This window comes from Ambystoma mexicanum, chromosome 1q (assembly GCF_040938575.1).
Source record: "Ambystoma mexicanum isolate Mex_15411 chromosome 1q, UKY_AmexF1_1, whole genome shotgun sequence".
Classification (NCBI taxonomy): domain Eukaryota; kingdom Metazoa; phylum Chordata; class Amphibia; order Caudata; family Ambystomatidae; genus Ambystoma; species Ambystoma mexicanum.
Genome location: NC_090922.1, coordinates 671330359 through 671347388, shown reverse-complemented (window position 1 = coordinate 671347388; position 17030 = coordinate 671330359). Strand labels below are relative to the sequence as shown.

General features: G+C 44.0%; 1 protein-coding gene across 1 annotated transcript in view; it reads left to right on the top strand.

The window, feature by feature from the left end:
• The window catches only part of CNN3 (calponin 3), a 280459-nt gene extending 263899 nt beyond the window's left edge, over positions 1 to 16560 (top strand). Inside the window, exons 6-7 of the mRNA XM_069641272.1 lie at positions 3294 to 3440; positions 14320 to 16560. Of these exons, the coding sequence (XP_069497373.1) occupies positions 3294 to 3440; positions 14320 to 14667 (495 nt within the window). The 3' untranslated portion in view covers positions 14668 to 16560. The remainder of the gene's footprint in view (positions 1 to 3293; positions 3441 to 14319) is intronic.
• The last annotated feature ends 470 nt before the right edge of the window (positions 16561 to 17030 follow it).

Below are 17030 nucleotides of genomic sequence, written 5' to 3'. Positions count from 1 at the left end.
CATTTTTTTGTCCCCATACTGGGGACCAGCAGATAACTTTAAATAGTTGTTCCATGCTGTCCTTAAACCCTGCTAGTTTCTTAGTGTTAATCTCTGTACCCAGGCTGGCAAGTAACTGGTTAGTAGGGTTATTACAGATTTGAATATATAACTCAGCCCTTTTCTTGAGTACCAAGGCTTTCAATAAATCCAAGTTCTAGCCTCATTATGGCCATTGGGATAGTTTGTGGTAAACCTAGCAACTTCCCTTCCAAAACCTCTAACCAATCCAAGTACATATCAAGGAATGACTCGAACAATACCAAATCATTGGAGTTCAGCATTGGACATAAAGCTGGCTTGCCCCCCACATCAAAACCACTTTGCTTACATAGAAACTGATAAATCAGTGCTGTTAATTGAGAAGCCTTTGTTTTACGGGCTTGAGTACATTGAAAGTATCCCCTTTTCATATCAAACTCTACTCCCAGATACGTATAAGTGTCTGCATACTGGATTGCTAAAGATCCAATACAAAGACGAGGTCGAGCAATCCTTTTATTAGAATATACCAACAACTGGGTTTTTTTCGCGATTAATCACCAAACCATTATTCTCTGCATACTGCCACAGATGATTCACAGTTCTCATTAACCCACTAAAAGTATGGTCAAAGATCACTAGATCGTCTGCGTATGCCATTACCAGGCAAGACCTAGTGCCAATTTTAGGTGGAACATTACATACTTCCTGTAAATATTGGGGGATATCTGATACAAAGATTGTAAAGCGGGGGTGCAGTCACGCACCCCTGCTTTACCCCCCCCTCCCTATCGTGTTTGATCTCCTTGGTCAATGTGCCTCCACTGTCCAGCTTCAATCTTACAGTGGTGTTGTCATGGAGTAATAGTAGCCCCTCCAGGCACCCAAGTTTACGCAGTTTGTGCCACAATCTATCTCTGTTGATGTCAAATGCAGCCTTAAAGTCAATATACAAAGCATACAAAGGTGGACTATTTCGATGCAATGCCCTACCTCTGACTATATTCATAATCTGGAGATACCCAGCACGAAAACCGCACTGAAGGCAATCCGAGGCCCCCCCCTCACTCTCAGCCCATACTTGAAGTTTGGCTAATAACAGGGAAGCAAATAACTTTCCGGTACAGTCAAGCATAGATAATGGGCGATAGTTGCCTGTGTCAGTTTTCACCCCCTTTTTTGAATACTGGGACAAGAATAGATGTTTGTCATGTTTTCTGAATAATTCCTTCTCTTATTACACTCTCAAATAAAATCTGGAGTAATCTTGCCCAGAATACTGCGTTTTTTTATATTTATTTTTTTGGACTATGTTGGACAAGCCATTAGTGCAAGGGACCCGTGAATATTTAAATGTATTGCTTTTGACTTCCGATCCGGCAACTGTCACACCAACCGGGGTGCTCAGAGTTCTGATGGGTATAAACCCATCCCCCCAGCGTCACCCTGTTCATTACATGACTCAAGATAATTCTCCCAGACCTGTGCTCCAATAGGGTGACCAAGTATGACCTCGTATCATACCTTGCTCTCCCCAACAGTGCCCAGATATTACGGGAATTACATGTACACATCACCTTTACTGTGTGCTGCCAGGCTGCATATTACTTATCACTTTTCCTTAGCTTGAGCCACATCTTATATTTATTTTTTAGGGCTCTGGTGCTCTTATGAAGGAGTATCAATGAATGGCCCGCTCTTCTGGCCATACGTATTTCCCTTCTGAGCTTTCCATATGCATTTTTAACTTCACTATCGTAGGGGGTCCTAGTGATAGCATCCTTAAACATCATGTATGTTTTGGTTGTGGCATGATCCCCCCCCCGCCCAAAAACCTGCATATCCAACTTTGTATTTCCTCACTTGTCATATACTTGCATTTGGCCAGGAAATCAACATTAATATCCAAAATGGTACTCTGCTTTAATGATATTTTTATCTGACCAAGTTATCCTTGTAGCGTCCTGATTCACACATGTTTCCTACATAAGTAGAATTCTGGAGTGATTCAATAGCCCCAAAATACATTGATAGAGCCTCATGATCGCTCCAATCATTGGAGAGTACAGACATATCATTAACCAGTTGTGTTATTTCACAACTGGTAAAGATATAGTCCAAAGTATTTGTTGCCGTTCCAGATTTCCAAGTAGTCTTGCCCGGACAGTCACTCAAGGTGCGACCATTAATGATCTCAAGCTCCAAGTTGTCAAAGCTCAACCAACAATCGCCATCCCTATCGGTTCTTCCCGGCACCATCTTACTTATCGGCTGCAACCTAGTATTGACACCATCCTTTTCCCCCCCTCTGGATTTGACAATTTAGGTCCCCTGCCACTATGATGTATTTGTTATTGGAATCCTGTAGCCAATTACTAAGCACACAATGCAGGGAATCCTGGCTCCTGTCTCTGTGGAAATCCCCCCCCCGCCCCCTGGCGGATTATAGCCGTTAACCAATAACAATTCATTGACCATGATTAATGCCTCCGCAGCACAGATGCACTCCTCGTCAGTAGTGCCTATTTTACTAGTGTGTTCTACTGCTTCGTTTGTCTCAAAGATTTGTATTTAATTTGTTTAAAGGAGTTATTAGTCTATAGAGTGAATGGGGGGGAAATGCCTGTTATGTTTTTTTCTGTAAAATGACTGAATAAATGTATATTGTACTAAGTCAAATTGCTTGTCTAGTGAAAAGAATGTCCTACCTTTTGCTACAACTATTGGAGGTTATTCATAAGATATTCAATGAAGTCACACGGTGTAACATTCACAAGTGTATTTCCCTTTGCCATCTGCCACACTATTTTGCCCGCCTGTCATTATGGCAGTTCGAAGAGGCGTTTGTGTTTAAATGTTGCCACGTATGTTCTGGTAGAAACACACATGCTTTTAGATATGAGGTGTGTATGTAACTTGCACATGCGTGCTGCATCCACCAGGCCAAACAGCTACTGCATTTCTCAGCACACTAGACTTTTTCCTTTGCATGTTGCTAAGTGATCTGCCTATTATTTGATGACTCAAACTCTGAACCCATCAGACTCCCTTGCTGCACTTGTGGACTTGATTTGACTTTTAATAACTGGTGCAAGACAACTGGGAACTATACATTTTAAACAAACAGTAGTTTTTAAGTACTGCCATTTAGGGGTTGTCTTTCCATCTGTAACGAAGATGATTTGCGCTCTTTGATCCACAAATGTCCCTTTGTCAGTTGTACAAACTCTTATCTCTTCTGATTGTTTTTTCTTTTGTATTTAAATTCGCAGATGGGGACCAATAAGTGTGCCAGCCAGGCAGGTATGACTGCATATGGGACCAGGAGACATCTGTATGACCCAAAGATGCAGACCGACAAACCTTTCGACCAGACGACCATCAGCCTTCAGATGGGGACCAACAAAGGAGCAAGTCAGGTATGTGGATTTGTAATAATGTGTGGTTGGAGGAAAAGGAATTGGTGGTTGCCCGAGTGTTCTCCAACTAGTGCCCCACAGGGGCATATTGTAGCCAAACTTTAAAATGTTTTAAAATATAAAGTAAGCGTGAATGAAAAAACCTCTGTTAGGCCTTTTCCACGAACTGTTCTAGCGCAGTTAATTTACTATTCCAACTTCATTCCTATAAGGTTCAAGGAAGTTTGGGATTTTGGAACCGTACAGGTGGATCAACATTGTCCCTCCGTTTAAGGACCTGCTTTAGTCAACTGTGATTGCTTGCAAAGGTGGGAAGGTAGCCTGGGAGCAACATGCCTGCAGCTCTGAGCTTATTCAGAGCAAGTGAGATTTGCGGTAACGACCCAGGCCTTTTCCCATCTGCCCCCATAATGCTGAGCAGAGACCTCCTGTCACATCTGCCCTCACGCCTCAGTCAATGCACAGGTGCAATTGGAGAACTGTGCTACATCTGTGTTACAGTCCTGGAGCAGTTAATGGTGTGAGGAGATGTCTTTACATCCTTGGCAGCAGAGCAGTTTAGCCAAGGACTGCCGCACGCTGGGCTTCTAACTGGTTAAGAGCTTGCCTTGTGTGGTTGTGCATACATGGCTGTAGTTGTAAAAATCAGTGGTCTGCTTAGTACTGCCCATTATTCTGATACTGGTGGGCCCAGTTTGGAGGTCCATCGGGCAAATTTCTGGGTGAGGTAAAAAAAAAGAAGCTACCATACAGCATAGGACCCCCAACACTGCTCATGCTTTCCACTGTGTGCTCTAGACTGCTAGGCTGCTGCGTTATCCTTTCTGGCAAAATAGTCAACAATAAAGAGGTAATGGCTAGACGGTTCTGACTTAATCTGAACCTCTGGCATTGCTCTGGGCAACCCTCCATATCATTGTTCTTCGGCTGCCACTGGAGTTATAAGGAGATAAGGGATTATCTGGCGGTGTCTGGTACAATTGACGTTGGGAGGGGTTTTCAGAATCCGCAATGGTGTGGGATTTGGAGAGGCTAACCTAGTAGATCAGCAAGGGTTTTTCACACTTTGGTTTAATTAAACTCTGTGGGTAGCATAGGCTGAGCAAGAATGGTTTAGACCTAGAAGATTAGGATTAGGGGCTTGGTGTAGAGTTGCAGTTAGCAATACATACTGCCCAGTTTTACAGGTCCACACATGTACTATTTTTCTGGGGCTTGTGAATGTTGAGATTCACATGCTGTGCAGGTCCTGGTATATAGACATTGGTCTGGAGTATCTGTTTTCTTCCAGTGATAATGGTTCTAGACTGGCGCGTTCCTGTCACACTATGCCTCTGTGTATGAGCCCCTACAATGCTCCTGCGTTGTACACTTTATTTTTTTTTCTCAGTTTTTGGATGGTCGCTGGAAAAGGTATTTTGGAATCGAACTTGGTCATTGCTGAAAACAACAACCGATCTTGAATACCAGAAGCGAGACCGACTGGCCGTCAATGTGTCCTTTTAAGCATTTGGATTCTGTGGTAGTGAGGGAATGCATATTTCACTGAAACATCTGATAGATTCTTAGATTGCATACACAATCTCTGTAGCTGGCGTCTTCAGCAAGACATGCAGTACTAAATGGTTGTGGGTGCACACTTGCTCAGTGTGCAATCTCTGCCTCCCCAAAGATAACACAAGTGTGCAGCCTGTAGACATGTTAAACTTAAATACAACATATGCAGATCGCTGCATAAGGGCCTAGCTACACCCTAAGCACTCCGGCCGTAGTGAGGAGTAGCATGTCTCCAAACATAAGAATTCTGAGCCAACGGGAGCACAGTAAGGGAATGCTGCATCAAAGCAGCTGTCCCATCTGTACTAAGCACACGGAAAGGGTCTCTAAGGGACCGTCGCATGCTGTGTAGAAGACCTACCCAAAAAGACCTCAATGTGTGGGGGGGGGGGGCGGGAAGTTGCTCCTGTGGGGGGAGAGGCGGCTCGAAAAGTAGCATGTACGCTCTGTCTCAAATCCAATTTTCAGAAATGTTACCCCCAAGTAGGCATTGCTGGGGCCAGCAACTCGTGCATGTTGTCAAGGGGTCATGGGTGCAGAGGTTGTTTGCTCAGAGTTTGGTTTGGGTCATGCTAGTGACGGTTCAGATTTCCTAAGGCACAATTCCAGGGGTCCAACAGCTGTCCAAGAAGGACCGCTATGGAATAACCAGACTCCCATGACTAAGAGCTACCCCCCCCCCACCCTCCCTCTAGACTGGACCCTGCAGGTGTGGTGAGTTAGCAGGGTGACCCTGGTTGGGGTCAAGCAGGCTTTGATTCTATAGCCAGTAGAACGCTGGCTCCAGACAGGTCTATCTGCTTGGATGAGAGCAGCTTGCTGCAGAGGTTGAGGTGCCTGTTCTACAGGGAAGAGGTCTGGCAGGTGTCTGGCCACTGGCAAGACTGTCCAGTGCAACTTGAAAGCCTCTTCAGTGAGGGCCATCCTCTGGGATGGTCAAAGCACACTGCCAAAGTTAATCAAGGAATGGCAGCAGTGCAGGACACTAGACTGGTTAGGGCCACTCTTCTGTAGGAGGAAGGCACCCAAGTAAGGTCTGCCCTAGCTGCTAAATGTACAGGGGTTTACTGGTGGCTCTCTGGCAAGGTTTGTTTCTCAGTAGCAGACGTCGGCTCTCCGCTACATGGTCTTCCGTATTTGGACTCTTGGTTCGAGAGGGCAACCTCCAAAATGGCTCCAGACTCTAGCCTCGTTTTGGAGTTGGGAGCCACCCCAGCCCACCAATGGGAAGGATCTGCATCAATCTGGCAGAGGATGTCAAATCATGGACTGTCAGCTGCCCAACATCTGCTCAGTTAGATATCCCCTTAGTGGAATGTGGTTTGGAACCTGACAATCCCATTCCCAGTTTCAGGCACACCAATCACTGACTGGGAATGCAAGTCATAATCCCACAAGTGTATTACCTTGTTTGGGAGCGTCTAGTTTTTTAAGGACGGAAGATGGCCACAGAAAGCAAAATGACACAAGCACTTGTACATCAAGAATTGGTCATTTTGATTATATGGTACTAAAAAAGCTATCCTATTAAAGAATTGTGCACTGTAATGCACCAGAAAAAAAAGTACAATCCTGTTCACTGGCAACCTTTCCTGTGCACATTAGAGATGTACCATGCCACTGAATGCTGTTTGTGTAAAAATGCGGGAAACTGTAGAAGCTATCCTTGCGCGGGCAGCTTTTGGGGTCTGACCAGTGCCCCAAAAGCATGCAACAGCAACCAAAACGGCTTGTTAAAACAAATCTCAGGTCCATCACCGCAGGGTGAGACTTCAACACCTGAACCACAGGCCCCAAAACTATAACCCATTAAACAGTGAATCATATGGATCTAAATGGCCTCGAAATAATGATGGGTGCTAAGAGCATTTTCTGGATCACAAAACTAAACTGCACTGAAAGTGAACAAAATGGCATGAGGCATGTGCTTATAAACCTGCTGCTGAAAGGCGTTGAATGTTTGGTGCCCTGCACTCTTTCAGAGGCATGCAAATGGCCCCAGGATGCTGCTGTCTAAACTGATCATGACACTGTAAGATTGGAGTGAATACTTGGCGCATGGGTCTTCACCATAGAGTACCCAGAGCATTAGTGTTTGATAAAGGAACAAGAATAGGAACTGTCACCAACCCACATGGACTCCAGTGGATTTTATGGAGATGTACTAGTTGGATGGCTTTGTTAATGTGAAGACACTGATGCAAAGCATTAGCTGCTCTTTCATTGGTGTATTCAGATTTTCTATTGAGTAGAAATAGCCCATCTTCTGATCAACCCTCGATACACGCTGTAGAAAACTAGCAGACTGCCCCTTACACTGTAAATAATGAGTTCACTACCCAGGACGGAAGAATACCTATTGAACAAAAGCACTTGGAATGATTCCATAATGGGGGGGTTGCACCACTGCATTTATCCTCCTCCCTCAATGTCAAGTGGGCATAATGTGTCTATTGGATGGGGACAATTAGCATACCATGTGTACTCCAACATCATAACCAGACTCCTTTAGAAATAAAACTAGCAGCACTAGACCCAGTCATTACTTGGGACCTCCTAAAACACTCCATGATCCTTAACACTGCTAGAAAGTGATGTGGTATACGAATACCGTCATCTAAATTGCAAATGGCTTGGAAAGCAAATGCATTTCTGCACTGCACTGCACTGGGCTGAACGATGGCCACCATGGTGGCATATAACTTACTCCTAGAGAATTCGAAAGCCCTTCTAGCAAAAACATAATTTAAAACCAAATGTATAAAGATGATTCAATAAGAAGCTTGTGTACATGCCATTTTACAAGAGTGCCAAATGCATTCAAATAGCACGGATAAGACCAACTTGAATGTTGCCGAAACAATGAGTAAGCAGGCTGCCATCTTCTGGTTATATAGCGATACCCATGCCAGAGGGGGGCAGGTTTTTAACCCAGAAACTCATGGGAACATCACGAATGTTGTACAATGAAGAAAACCTGTTTTGTAGACAGTTTGAGGCAATGTAAAACTACCCCTAAAACCAAGACACTCTCAGAACCACATTAGCTTAAATCTCACATTACTAGATGTCGCACCTCTCCTGAAGACTACATGACCATGATAGACATGAAAGATGCCTGTTTTAATGCATTGAAGACCTGGTTCATGGTGGGTGTTTACATTCAGTTCAAGGTTTTCATTTCGAATAAACGCCCTTGGTTAGGAGCTCCAAGGTGTTCTTGGCGGGCCCCCTCTCATTCAGTATCTGAGATTCGCAATAAATGCAGGAAGGTATTCTTTTGACAGGATCCTAGAAACTTCTAGGGGAAATGCTGTACTCCTCATAGAGGATGGCATTTTCTCCACAATACGTTAAACGGGTATTTGTTGGCACTGCAGTCCGTCAACAGTCATTGGTCCCTGAAAGTGAGGAATGTAATGACGATGTTTGGTATGATGGCATCATCCACCCACCCAGCATCAAGTGCTAGACTGTACATGGCTCCATGTGCTATGGCTGTAGACAAAAGGACTGAGAGGATCTAATGGTTTTAACACCAAGTTCATTCAGTCACCAAGTCTAGTACAAGAACCTCACAAGAGTCTGATGACCATAATTTAAAATTAATCTTTCACGGTGCAAGTACATCTGCTTTACATGACTGTGCAGGGAGCCGAGACATGACAGCCAACAGACGCATTAGGGTGTTCAGGTCAATTGGCTTAGCACTTTGGAGTTTCCACACCGTTCAGAGGGAATCCTGTTCTGATCAGGATAGACCACACAAGTCATGTAAGAAGTCCACCCTCTGAGAAAAGTGTGGGGGGGGGGGGGACTCTGTGTACCCTCGACTTTAGCCCTGATTCCAAGACCTTTTTAGTAAGACACGGCCCATCCTAGATTGATTGCCTTCTGATACCTACAAATAGGGTGTCTTGGGATTGCACTGGATATGATAAATTTTCCTACGCTTTTTCACCAGCGCCATAAATGTAAGCTGGTACAAGAGATGCAATTGCCATTTCTCATTCTCATCTCGCCAAAGTGGGCTCATTTGTAATATCCACATGCACTCCATATTTTGGCAGCCCTCAATGAAACGGCTGCCACATATTTATTCAAAACAGTGTGTGGATTGGTGCAAGGAGTCTATCCTAACCCCACCGAACCAACCTGCTTCACATCATTGTGCTCTGGAGCATTGTGTTTTAGCCCCCATGTCTCCGCTTTCACACAATGTTCATATCTTATAATCCAACTAGCATATGGAGGGTGCAAGAAACTCGCATATCAAAATGGTCTACTTGCCAACTAGCCCACTAATTGTGTATTCGTGTTCTGTGATAATTTGGGCTATAAACTCCCATGGTTCAAACAATCTTTACTTTTCTCATAAAATGAAGTACAGTTTATCTAGAACGGGTATCCAATTGTGTTTTAATTGGTTTGCATTCACCAGTGCCTCCTGATCACCTAGGCTATTTTATAACCCTTGGCTGTCGAGGGAACCCAAGAGTCCCTAAAAACCCTGCAGTCCTCTCTGCAAGGCCTCCTACTCCTGAGAGTTGATACTTCAGTTCATCCTCTGTGAGCCTCGGAGGACTAGAGGGTAATGGCTTGGATGCAAACCCATTAGATGATGTGGAATCCATTAAGTAGGTGGAGAATTGTAGAAAAGTTCAAGGAAGTCGGAAATACATGATTGTGTCGCACAAAAGAGCATCCCCAGCACCAATAATGTGCTTGTTCTTGAACCTGTTGGAACCCTTCCATTACTCACAAAAGGAGGAACCTCAATTTCATCCCAGGCCCTACGACTGCAGAACCTCATTTCACTGCTGTGCGGGAATCTAGCTTCCACCTGAGGAAGCGTGTCAACTGAGATTTGAGCTAACCTCGGTGTAGAATCCACCACTGGAGACTAGTATCCTTCAACACTCGGGGCCTCAGTGCCTTTCACGATGGTCCTTCCCGGTATCTGAAGGCCATTCTAACATCAAATGGAGATACTGGATAGATATTCTGCTCTAACTGTCCAGTTCCTTTTCAGGCAATAATGACAACCATCCTTGGCCAGAACCTGGATTTGGTATGGCCCAGGCTGTTGTAAATTCTGCTGATCTATTGTCCATGTGGAGAAGTACATGGGTATTTTGTCACTGCTCAATGACTTATTCACAAATGACATGGATCCAGTTCCCCTAGAGAATTCACCCTAGCGGAGACCTCTCCACATCTGGCCCTCCAACCTGTCCTGGTTACGTAGTGTGGTGAGGCCTGGGAGGGAGCCAAAATTGCTCACCCTTTCGGACAGTCTGTGGTCCAGCCATCCTTGGACGTTTAGTACAAGTCTCCTGGCAGTATGACTTCGATGAAAGAAGCTAATAAATGTTAAAGGTATTCGTAATTGGTCCCCAGGCGCTCAGGCAGATCTGTAAACGATAAAGGTGGGATGGGTTAGTAAGGTGAAGGAGGGAGTAGGATAGTGAGAGGAGTGGTGTTCTGTTGGCAGCTTCAACCCGGTATACACCGGGTGCTGAGCTTTGGTGCGGGTATTGGATCGGAGTCACCCCGGAGTCAGGATTAATAACTCTGCCCATCTGGCTAGTTGAACCACTGCCTCGGAGAGGCCAAATCTTTTGCCCCTCACGCAATTGTAGGACCATAAAAGGGCCATTTTCTTTCAATTACCAAGAATTGTAGCTGTTGCACTGGGGTGAATTTCAACTTATGCCAGTTGAACAGGAATCCTGGCCAATGCAGCAAGGTAATCGCCAGTTTGACATGCGTCACTAAAACGTTTACCTCCTGTGACCGAAGTCATTTATTTGTGATGCACGACTTGACATTTGCAATCTTGGTTGACACAAAATGTATCCTTTGCTGTGATTGGCTGCATATGTCAAGCTGCAGGATTTGTAGCTTCCCATGATGCTCTGCTAAAACATAGGGACTGCTCATTCTGGAAAAGTAGTGGCCCTCTATAGCGACTGAAATTGCTCCTCCTAAACGTTTACTACAGTGTTTCTGGCCAGGCACTAATTCCCTGACTCACCTTTAAAATTGTTTGCTAGTCTGGCTAGTTCAAAATCAGTCTCTGGGATGTTATAGGGTCCCAACCACATCTTTATTGGGGCTGTTGTCTCTCTTGGGGTCTTTGGCATCTCATGTTCACCCTCCCGGACAGTGCTGGAAGTTGCCACTTCTCCTGCACACTCTGGTTTTCTTGACTGGAGTGGGGGAGATCAAGCCTCCAACTCTGAAAGAACAGTGGGAACCTTTTGATACTTCCATTTTCCCTTCCTCAGACTTTAGTGACGCCCTAAATTGAGAGGCAATTGCTGGAGTCTGTTCTTTTCTAATTACCTTGGTGCTTAACTTGACCAGAAAGTTCCTCCTCTAGGCTCTGGTCTTTGCTATGGCCCTTGATCATCAGCCTAGAGGGTTCATCCTGGCCCAAGTCTTAAATGTCTTTACTTTCTCCTCCTTCCTCCTAATACTAGTTCTCCCATCCTCATGGACTTTATCTTAAGTTTATCTTCTGCCCACGTTGTCCTGTCCTTCTTTACTGTGCCAGTGGTTTTTACTCCACTTACTCTCTAGCTCTGTAATGGTATGTATCTGCTCCCTCCTCTCATTCCTCTAGCTCTGTGTACACCTCTGCCTTCCTCTGAAGATTTCTTTTCTTGCCCTTTCTCCTCCGGTTCGCTTACCGAGTCCCCCTTCCATGCCATCAACTATGCTGTTTCTTCCCCACCCCTTCACGTTTCACATGTTTCTCATTCACTCGCTCCCTCTGCAGATGTTTACCCTTTATGTCCTCTTCCTCTAACTGTAAATCTTCTACTTCCCCCTTCCTCGTACTGCTTCCCCCGTCTCTTCTGCCGTCTGATTCATTCGTGCCTCTAATTATTCAAGCTCACCCTTAAAATTCTTGCTCTTCCCTCTTCACCTCGCTACTCCATTGAGCAAACTAATTGGGCTAATAGCTAAGGGCTCCATGCAGCTGGAGAAGAATTGGGAGAGGGACCTTTAAGGAATTGTAGTTTGCTCAAGTTTCCACCAATGTGTGCTTAATTGTGAGGCGGCCAGCTTTTTAGAGCCGTGTACGGAAGAAAGTGTGACCCTAGACACATTTTTCAATGTCACCCATTCTACACCGAGGGGTTTGGCTTGCTTACTACTTTCTCTCAAAGTTGGGGATGGGTGGTTTGCTGCAGAGTAAAAGTTACAAAGAATGTGTCTGTGGTGACCCTGTAAAGCAAATTTGTGCATACGTATGGAGTAAGAAAAACAAGCTGTCCAAAAAACACTTGGAGTGAGGAAGAATTGAAGCTACATGACTATCTTTGTTTCAAAGGGATATGAGGGGTGGGTTAGGAAATATTGCAGGAAGGGGGGAGGGTAAGAGGAGCAGAAAACCAGGGTACCAACACAGTAGGCCATGATGTGGAAATCTCCAGAGTTCCTGTAGTCCAGTCCACCATTGGTAACGCAAGATTGGAAGGATGGCCCAATATATTTGCATTGGGCTGCCAAGTCTGTGATTCGCTGCCCTTTTGGATTAACCGCAAACCCCTGATTTCTAAGCCTCGGAAACTTGGCTTTAAGCAACTTTTAATTGCATGTCGATCTATGACCTCTCATATACTCCTGACCTACAAGACTAGGGATGGTTGGAGACCCTAGGTTTCCAGTGTACTTCATCTGAAGCAAACATTGCTGTGGTCTCTGGCTCCCCCCTGGCTCCACCAGGACCCATCCCCCTAATCTTTCAACTGGGCACTCCGCACAGATCCAACCGTCTCCACGTGTTTCATGCCTTGAGTGGCACTTCAGGGCTCCTTTTTAGTGAATTATGTTGTCTCCAGGATGCCACAATAGGCTTTATTGCTACCTGGCGTTCCGAGAGTAGGGGGGACCATGCGACTTAAAACTCCCAGTGTCCCCTTTTTCTGGAGCTTGCGGATCTACTGATTCACTTGCTATGCATAGTCCGCCATATAGTGATTGCCTCTGAGTATTGTATATTCTTTTGCAAATTTAAAAGACTGGGTATCAACAAAGGTTATCCCTATCCTACGTGTGCAGGGACCCACAATCCTTCCCTCGTCGACATCCTCACATTTTTGACATCGGTTGGCTGCAACTTTGTGAAGGAGAGATCTTTTTGACACCATTTTAGACTAGGGTTATATTGATTAGTAGAGTAAGTATTTGGCCGAATGCCAAATAGTTGGATAAGTATTCGTCGGAGTTTAATGGCCTTTTTAATAGTTATGTAGACCAGAAAAACACTTTGTAAATTGAAAACCCACTTTGAAATATGCACATCCATTCTTCATGAAAGGAACAAATTATCAGAAAATAAACCGTTCGATAACAGCAGTTTGTATTTTTGTGTATCCACGGGTGGTGCTTGTTTGGCAGGGCCCAAGTGGGATGCTGGAAATGCGTTGGAGGGACAAGACCTCCCTGACTCCCTTTTTATTTTCTGCAGAGGAGTCCAGTTGGGACCCTTGGCATTGAAGCTCTTCCTCTTTTTGTTTGTGTTGAACAGAGACCCTTGGGATACCTGCATGGCACCCATGGGTGGGGTATAACCCTATACCCCTGCCAGCTTCCACCCCTTTTTATACTCGGAGGGGGGAGAGACGGACAGAAGCCTAGCAACAAGCTACTGTGGGAAGCCAAGTAAAACCTGCATGCAGGTCCACATCTGCACAGGATCTGCGGCATGCGAATTAACAAAACTAGTCTCAATGCCTGCTTTATCTGCGTGGATACAACGCTGCTTGGCACTGAAGAGCTGGCGCAAGTGACTCCGAGGCAGTCCTGAAGTGCTCCAAGGCATGCATGCAAACGCAATTTCCCTGCTCACAATCTCAGGCTGCTAGTGTTCTGCATAAATCCAAATAAAAGACCAGTCGAAAAAAACCACTTGATTATTCTCATGCTAAAACGACCAGTTCTTTAAATGGAATAGCAAAGCAAATCTACTGAGATTTTGACTGCCAAACCTTTCGGCAAAAAGTGCCAGGAGGGAGGTGAGGGCATATGATCGCCAAGATGCGAACAGCTGGGCAGGTAGTGATCAGATGTGAAATGTTTCAAATCTACTGAACTGTACAGTCCCCGGGTTTCAAGTTCAATTTGTTAATGTTCACTTGCTGTTAAGACTTGGGTTCATAACACTGCCCTTGTTGCCTTGCAATAGAATTGTGATTTAATCCAAGATTATGCATGATGACATAGCAGGTGTAGATATTTAATTTTTTTTGCTGTGATCCTTTTTCACTTGTACGCTAAAATACATCAACTATTTTCAATTTCTTCTTAGGCTGGCATGTCCGCACCAGGAACCAGGCGAGACATCTATGATCAGAAGGGACTTTTACAAGCATTGGACAGTTCTACTATTTCACTGCAGATGGGCACCAACAAAGTAGCATCCCAAAAAGGAATGAGCGTGTATGGCCTTGGCCGACAAGTTTATGACCCCAAGTACTGCGCAGCTCCTACAGAACCAGTCATTCACAATGGGAGCCAAGGAACGGGAACAAATGGCTCTGAAATCAGTGATAGCGATTACCAGGCAGAGTACCCGGAAGATTATCCGGGCGAGTATCCGGATGATTATCCAAGAGATTATCATGGGCAGTACAGTGACCAAGGCATTGATTATTAGATTTGCACAGAGTAATCAGTGTTAGTTTTTTTTTTTGTTGTATTCCATGAAGACCAATCTAGCCTTCTGCCTTTATGACCCGTCTTCCTTACACACTATTATGCCTGAAGTACCTAAAGAAATATTGCCTTCCTTACATTCCCTTCGCTGCCTTTTTATAAATGTATCGTTGCCTTTAGTGCTGTAAGGGATTTGTTTTTTATTCTGCAGCATAATCAGAGTGCATATGAAGTCAAAAGGAATGCTGTGAAGTGGTGGCAAGTTCTTTTTGCACAACCAACGAGTTCATAGTGACCCGTAAACATTTTATTTGTACACATTAGAATCTGGTTTCCCGGTGAGAGATTTTTAATGTATGTCCTACTTTTTGTTTTAGACTGTAGTCTGCAGACTAAATTTTAAGCTGTGCTGGAATTTAGTAACTAAACGCTGCTTAACGTAATCTACGGAAATGTAAAGCAGTCCGATATGTACTTAATGTGTGATTTTAGGCATTAGTATTTTTCTTTCCGTTATCTGCAATCTTGATGTTAGCTAAACCTAACTAGGTGTGTAACGGGGAGCTTGTATAAAATTGTGACCTGAAGTTTTTCCTTTCTTATTTTGACAGAGCATTTACCAATTGTATGTGCCATATTGTACCAGTTTAGAAGTCAATTCTTTTTACCTATATTTATTGCCACACTTTCTCAGTATAATCCACTTTGTGTGTTTTTAAATAAATGTTTCATTGCCCCTTCAATGTACATTAACACTTTTTTTTTTTTTTGTTTAGAATGTTCACAAGAATAAGTCTAAAGCCAATTTCCTTGTGCCCTTAAGATGTTTTTTGAATTTGATAAGGAATTACAACATTTATTTTACTTGACAGGAAGTTTCAAAAGCCGGCTTCAGGAGGGCACCCCTCCTCCATAAGTCGCCGCCTCTCCTCCCCGAATGTGGTTGAGCCATCAGGAATTGGGATATGGGTTTAAACATCCAGACTTTATCTGCAAAGTCAAGTTGACCCAACTTTCAGAATTCTTAACTCCAAAACACTACAAAACCACTTCGCCCCTGCCCCCACCCACATTTTCTTGTTTTCGGAGCATGCCAGCCATACATTCCTTTTGTATGGAAGTTTTAAAAAAAAAACAATGTCCAGCTAAAACGTACATCTTATAGGTGATATGCATTTTACCTGTACTAATTAGGTTTCAGGTATTGTGTAGCTTTAAACCCCACCCCTGGAAGAGAAACTCTAACCCATGCTTCCATACAAAATCCTGCTCTTGAAGACCAGTATTAACAAGTCCATTGGAGCTTTCAAGGGGATATTGGGCCTGCCCTATTGTCACTTCGAAACACTTTTGCATTTAGCATGCATCAAAGATTCCATGCATTTCATTAAAAAAAACTTTTTGATGCCATCCTCCAGATAGAGTGAATTAGGAGATAGACCCAGAGGGCCGCTCAACGCTGTTAATTTCATCCATGCACATTACACATAAAATGCCTGATGCTTTTTTTTTAATCATGATTTTTGAAATGCCAAGATTGGACAATGCAGATACATAGTGTGAATTTTTGTTTGTAACCTGTTGCTTCTGTTTCCAGTATTAATGTATCCATGTTCATTCATTATACAACTGAAGTTTGCGCATGTTTAATGACTATGCGTGTACGTATGGAGCATTCTGTAATTGGACAAGGATTACTGAAGGATTTTTTTTTTTTGGGGGGGTGGGGGGATTGAATATTTCTGCATATACAGCTATAAAAGGAAATAAAATATCCAGTGTCTATTTTCTATTAGTGCATGCTTGATCTCATGATTGGTGAATTTACTACATACACAAGAAAACAGTCAATACATTTAAAGCATGAGATTAAATCAGTGGTTGGTTAGTTTTATGCGGTTCAGGGCTTGATTTATGTTGACCTTTCAAATGCTTCTCTGAAGGAATTGCCTCTTATGTTGAGAGCTGCAGAAATGCACTTTTAGTAATGGTTGGGAATAATATTTTAGTTTTCAGTGTTTTGACAAGAAGAAAATGTGATCAAAAGAAGGGGCATCATCATCTCTTATTGGCCGGCAGAGTTTTTATGGAGGCCATTACTAGTTTGGTTGTGATATTACTTGCCCTGTTGTAGCTGTGTGATTGCCGTGAGATGTGCAAGAGTTCCTTTGAGTTGTGTGGGACTACTAACTAGATAATCCAAGTGATTCCCTCTTGAGGGGGGGGGGTTCTATTAAAGTCAAGCCTGCTAATGGAAGCATCAGCCAGGAACTGGGTGTGTGCATAATGTGTTCCAGGAGACGGTTTCAACCGAACCATACCAGATTGACCCTGGTGGAAGAGAGAGAGTGTTGCGGTTGTATG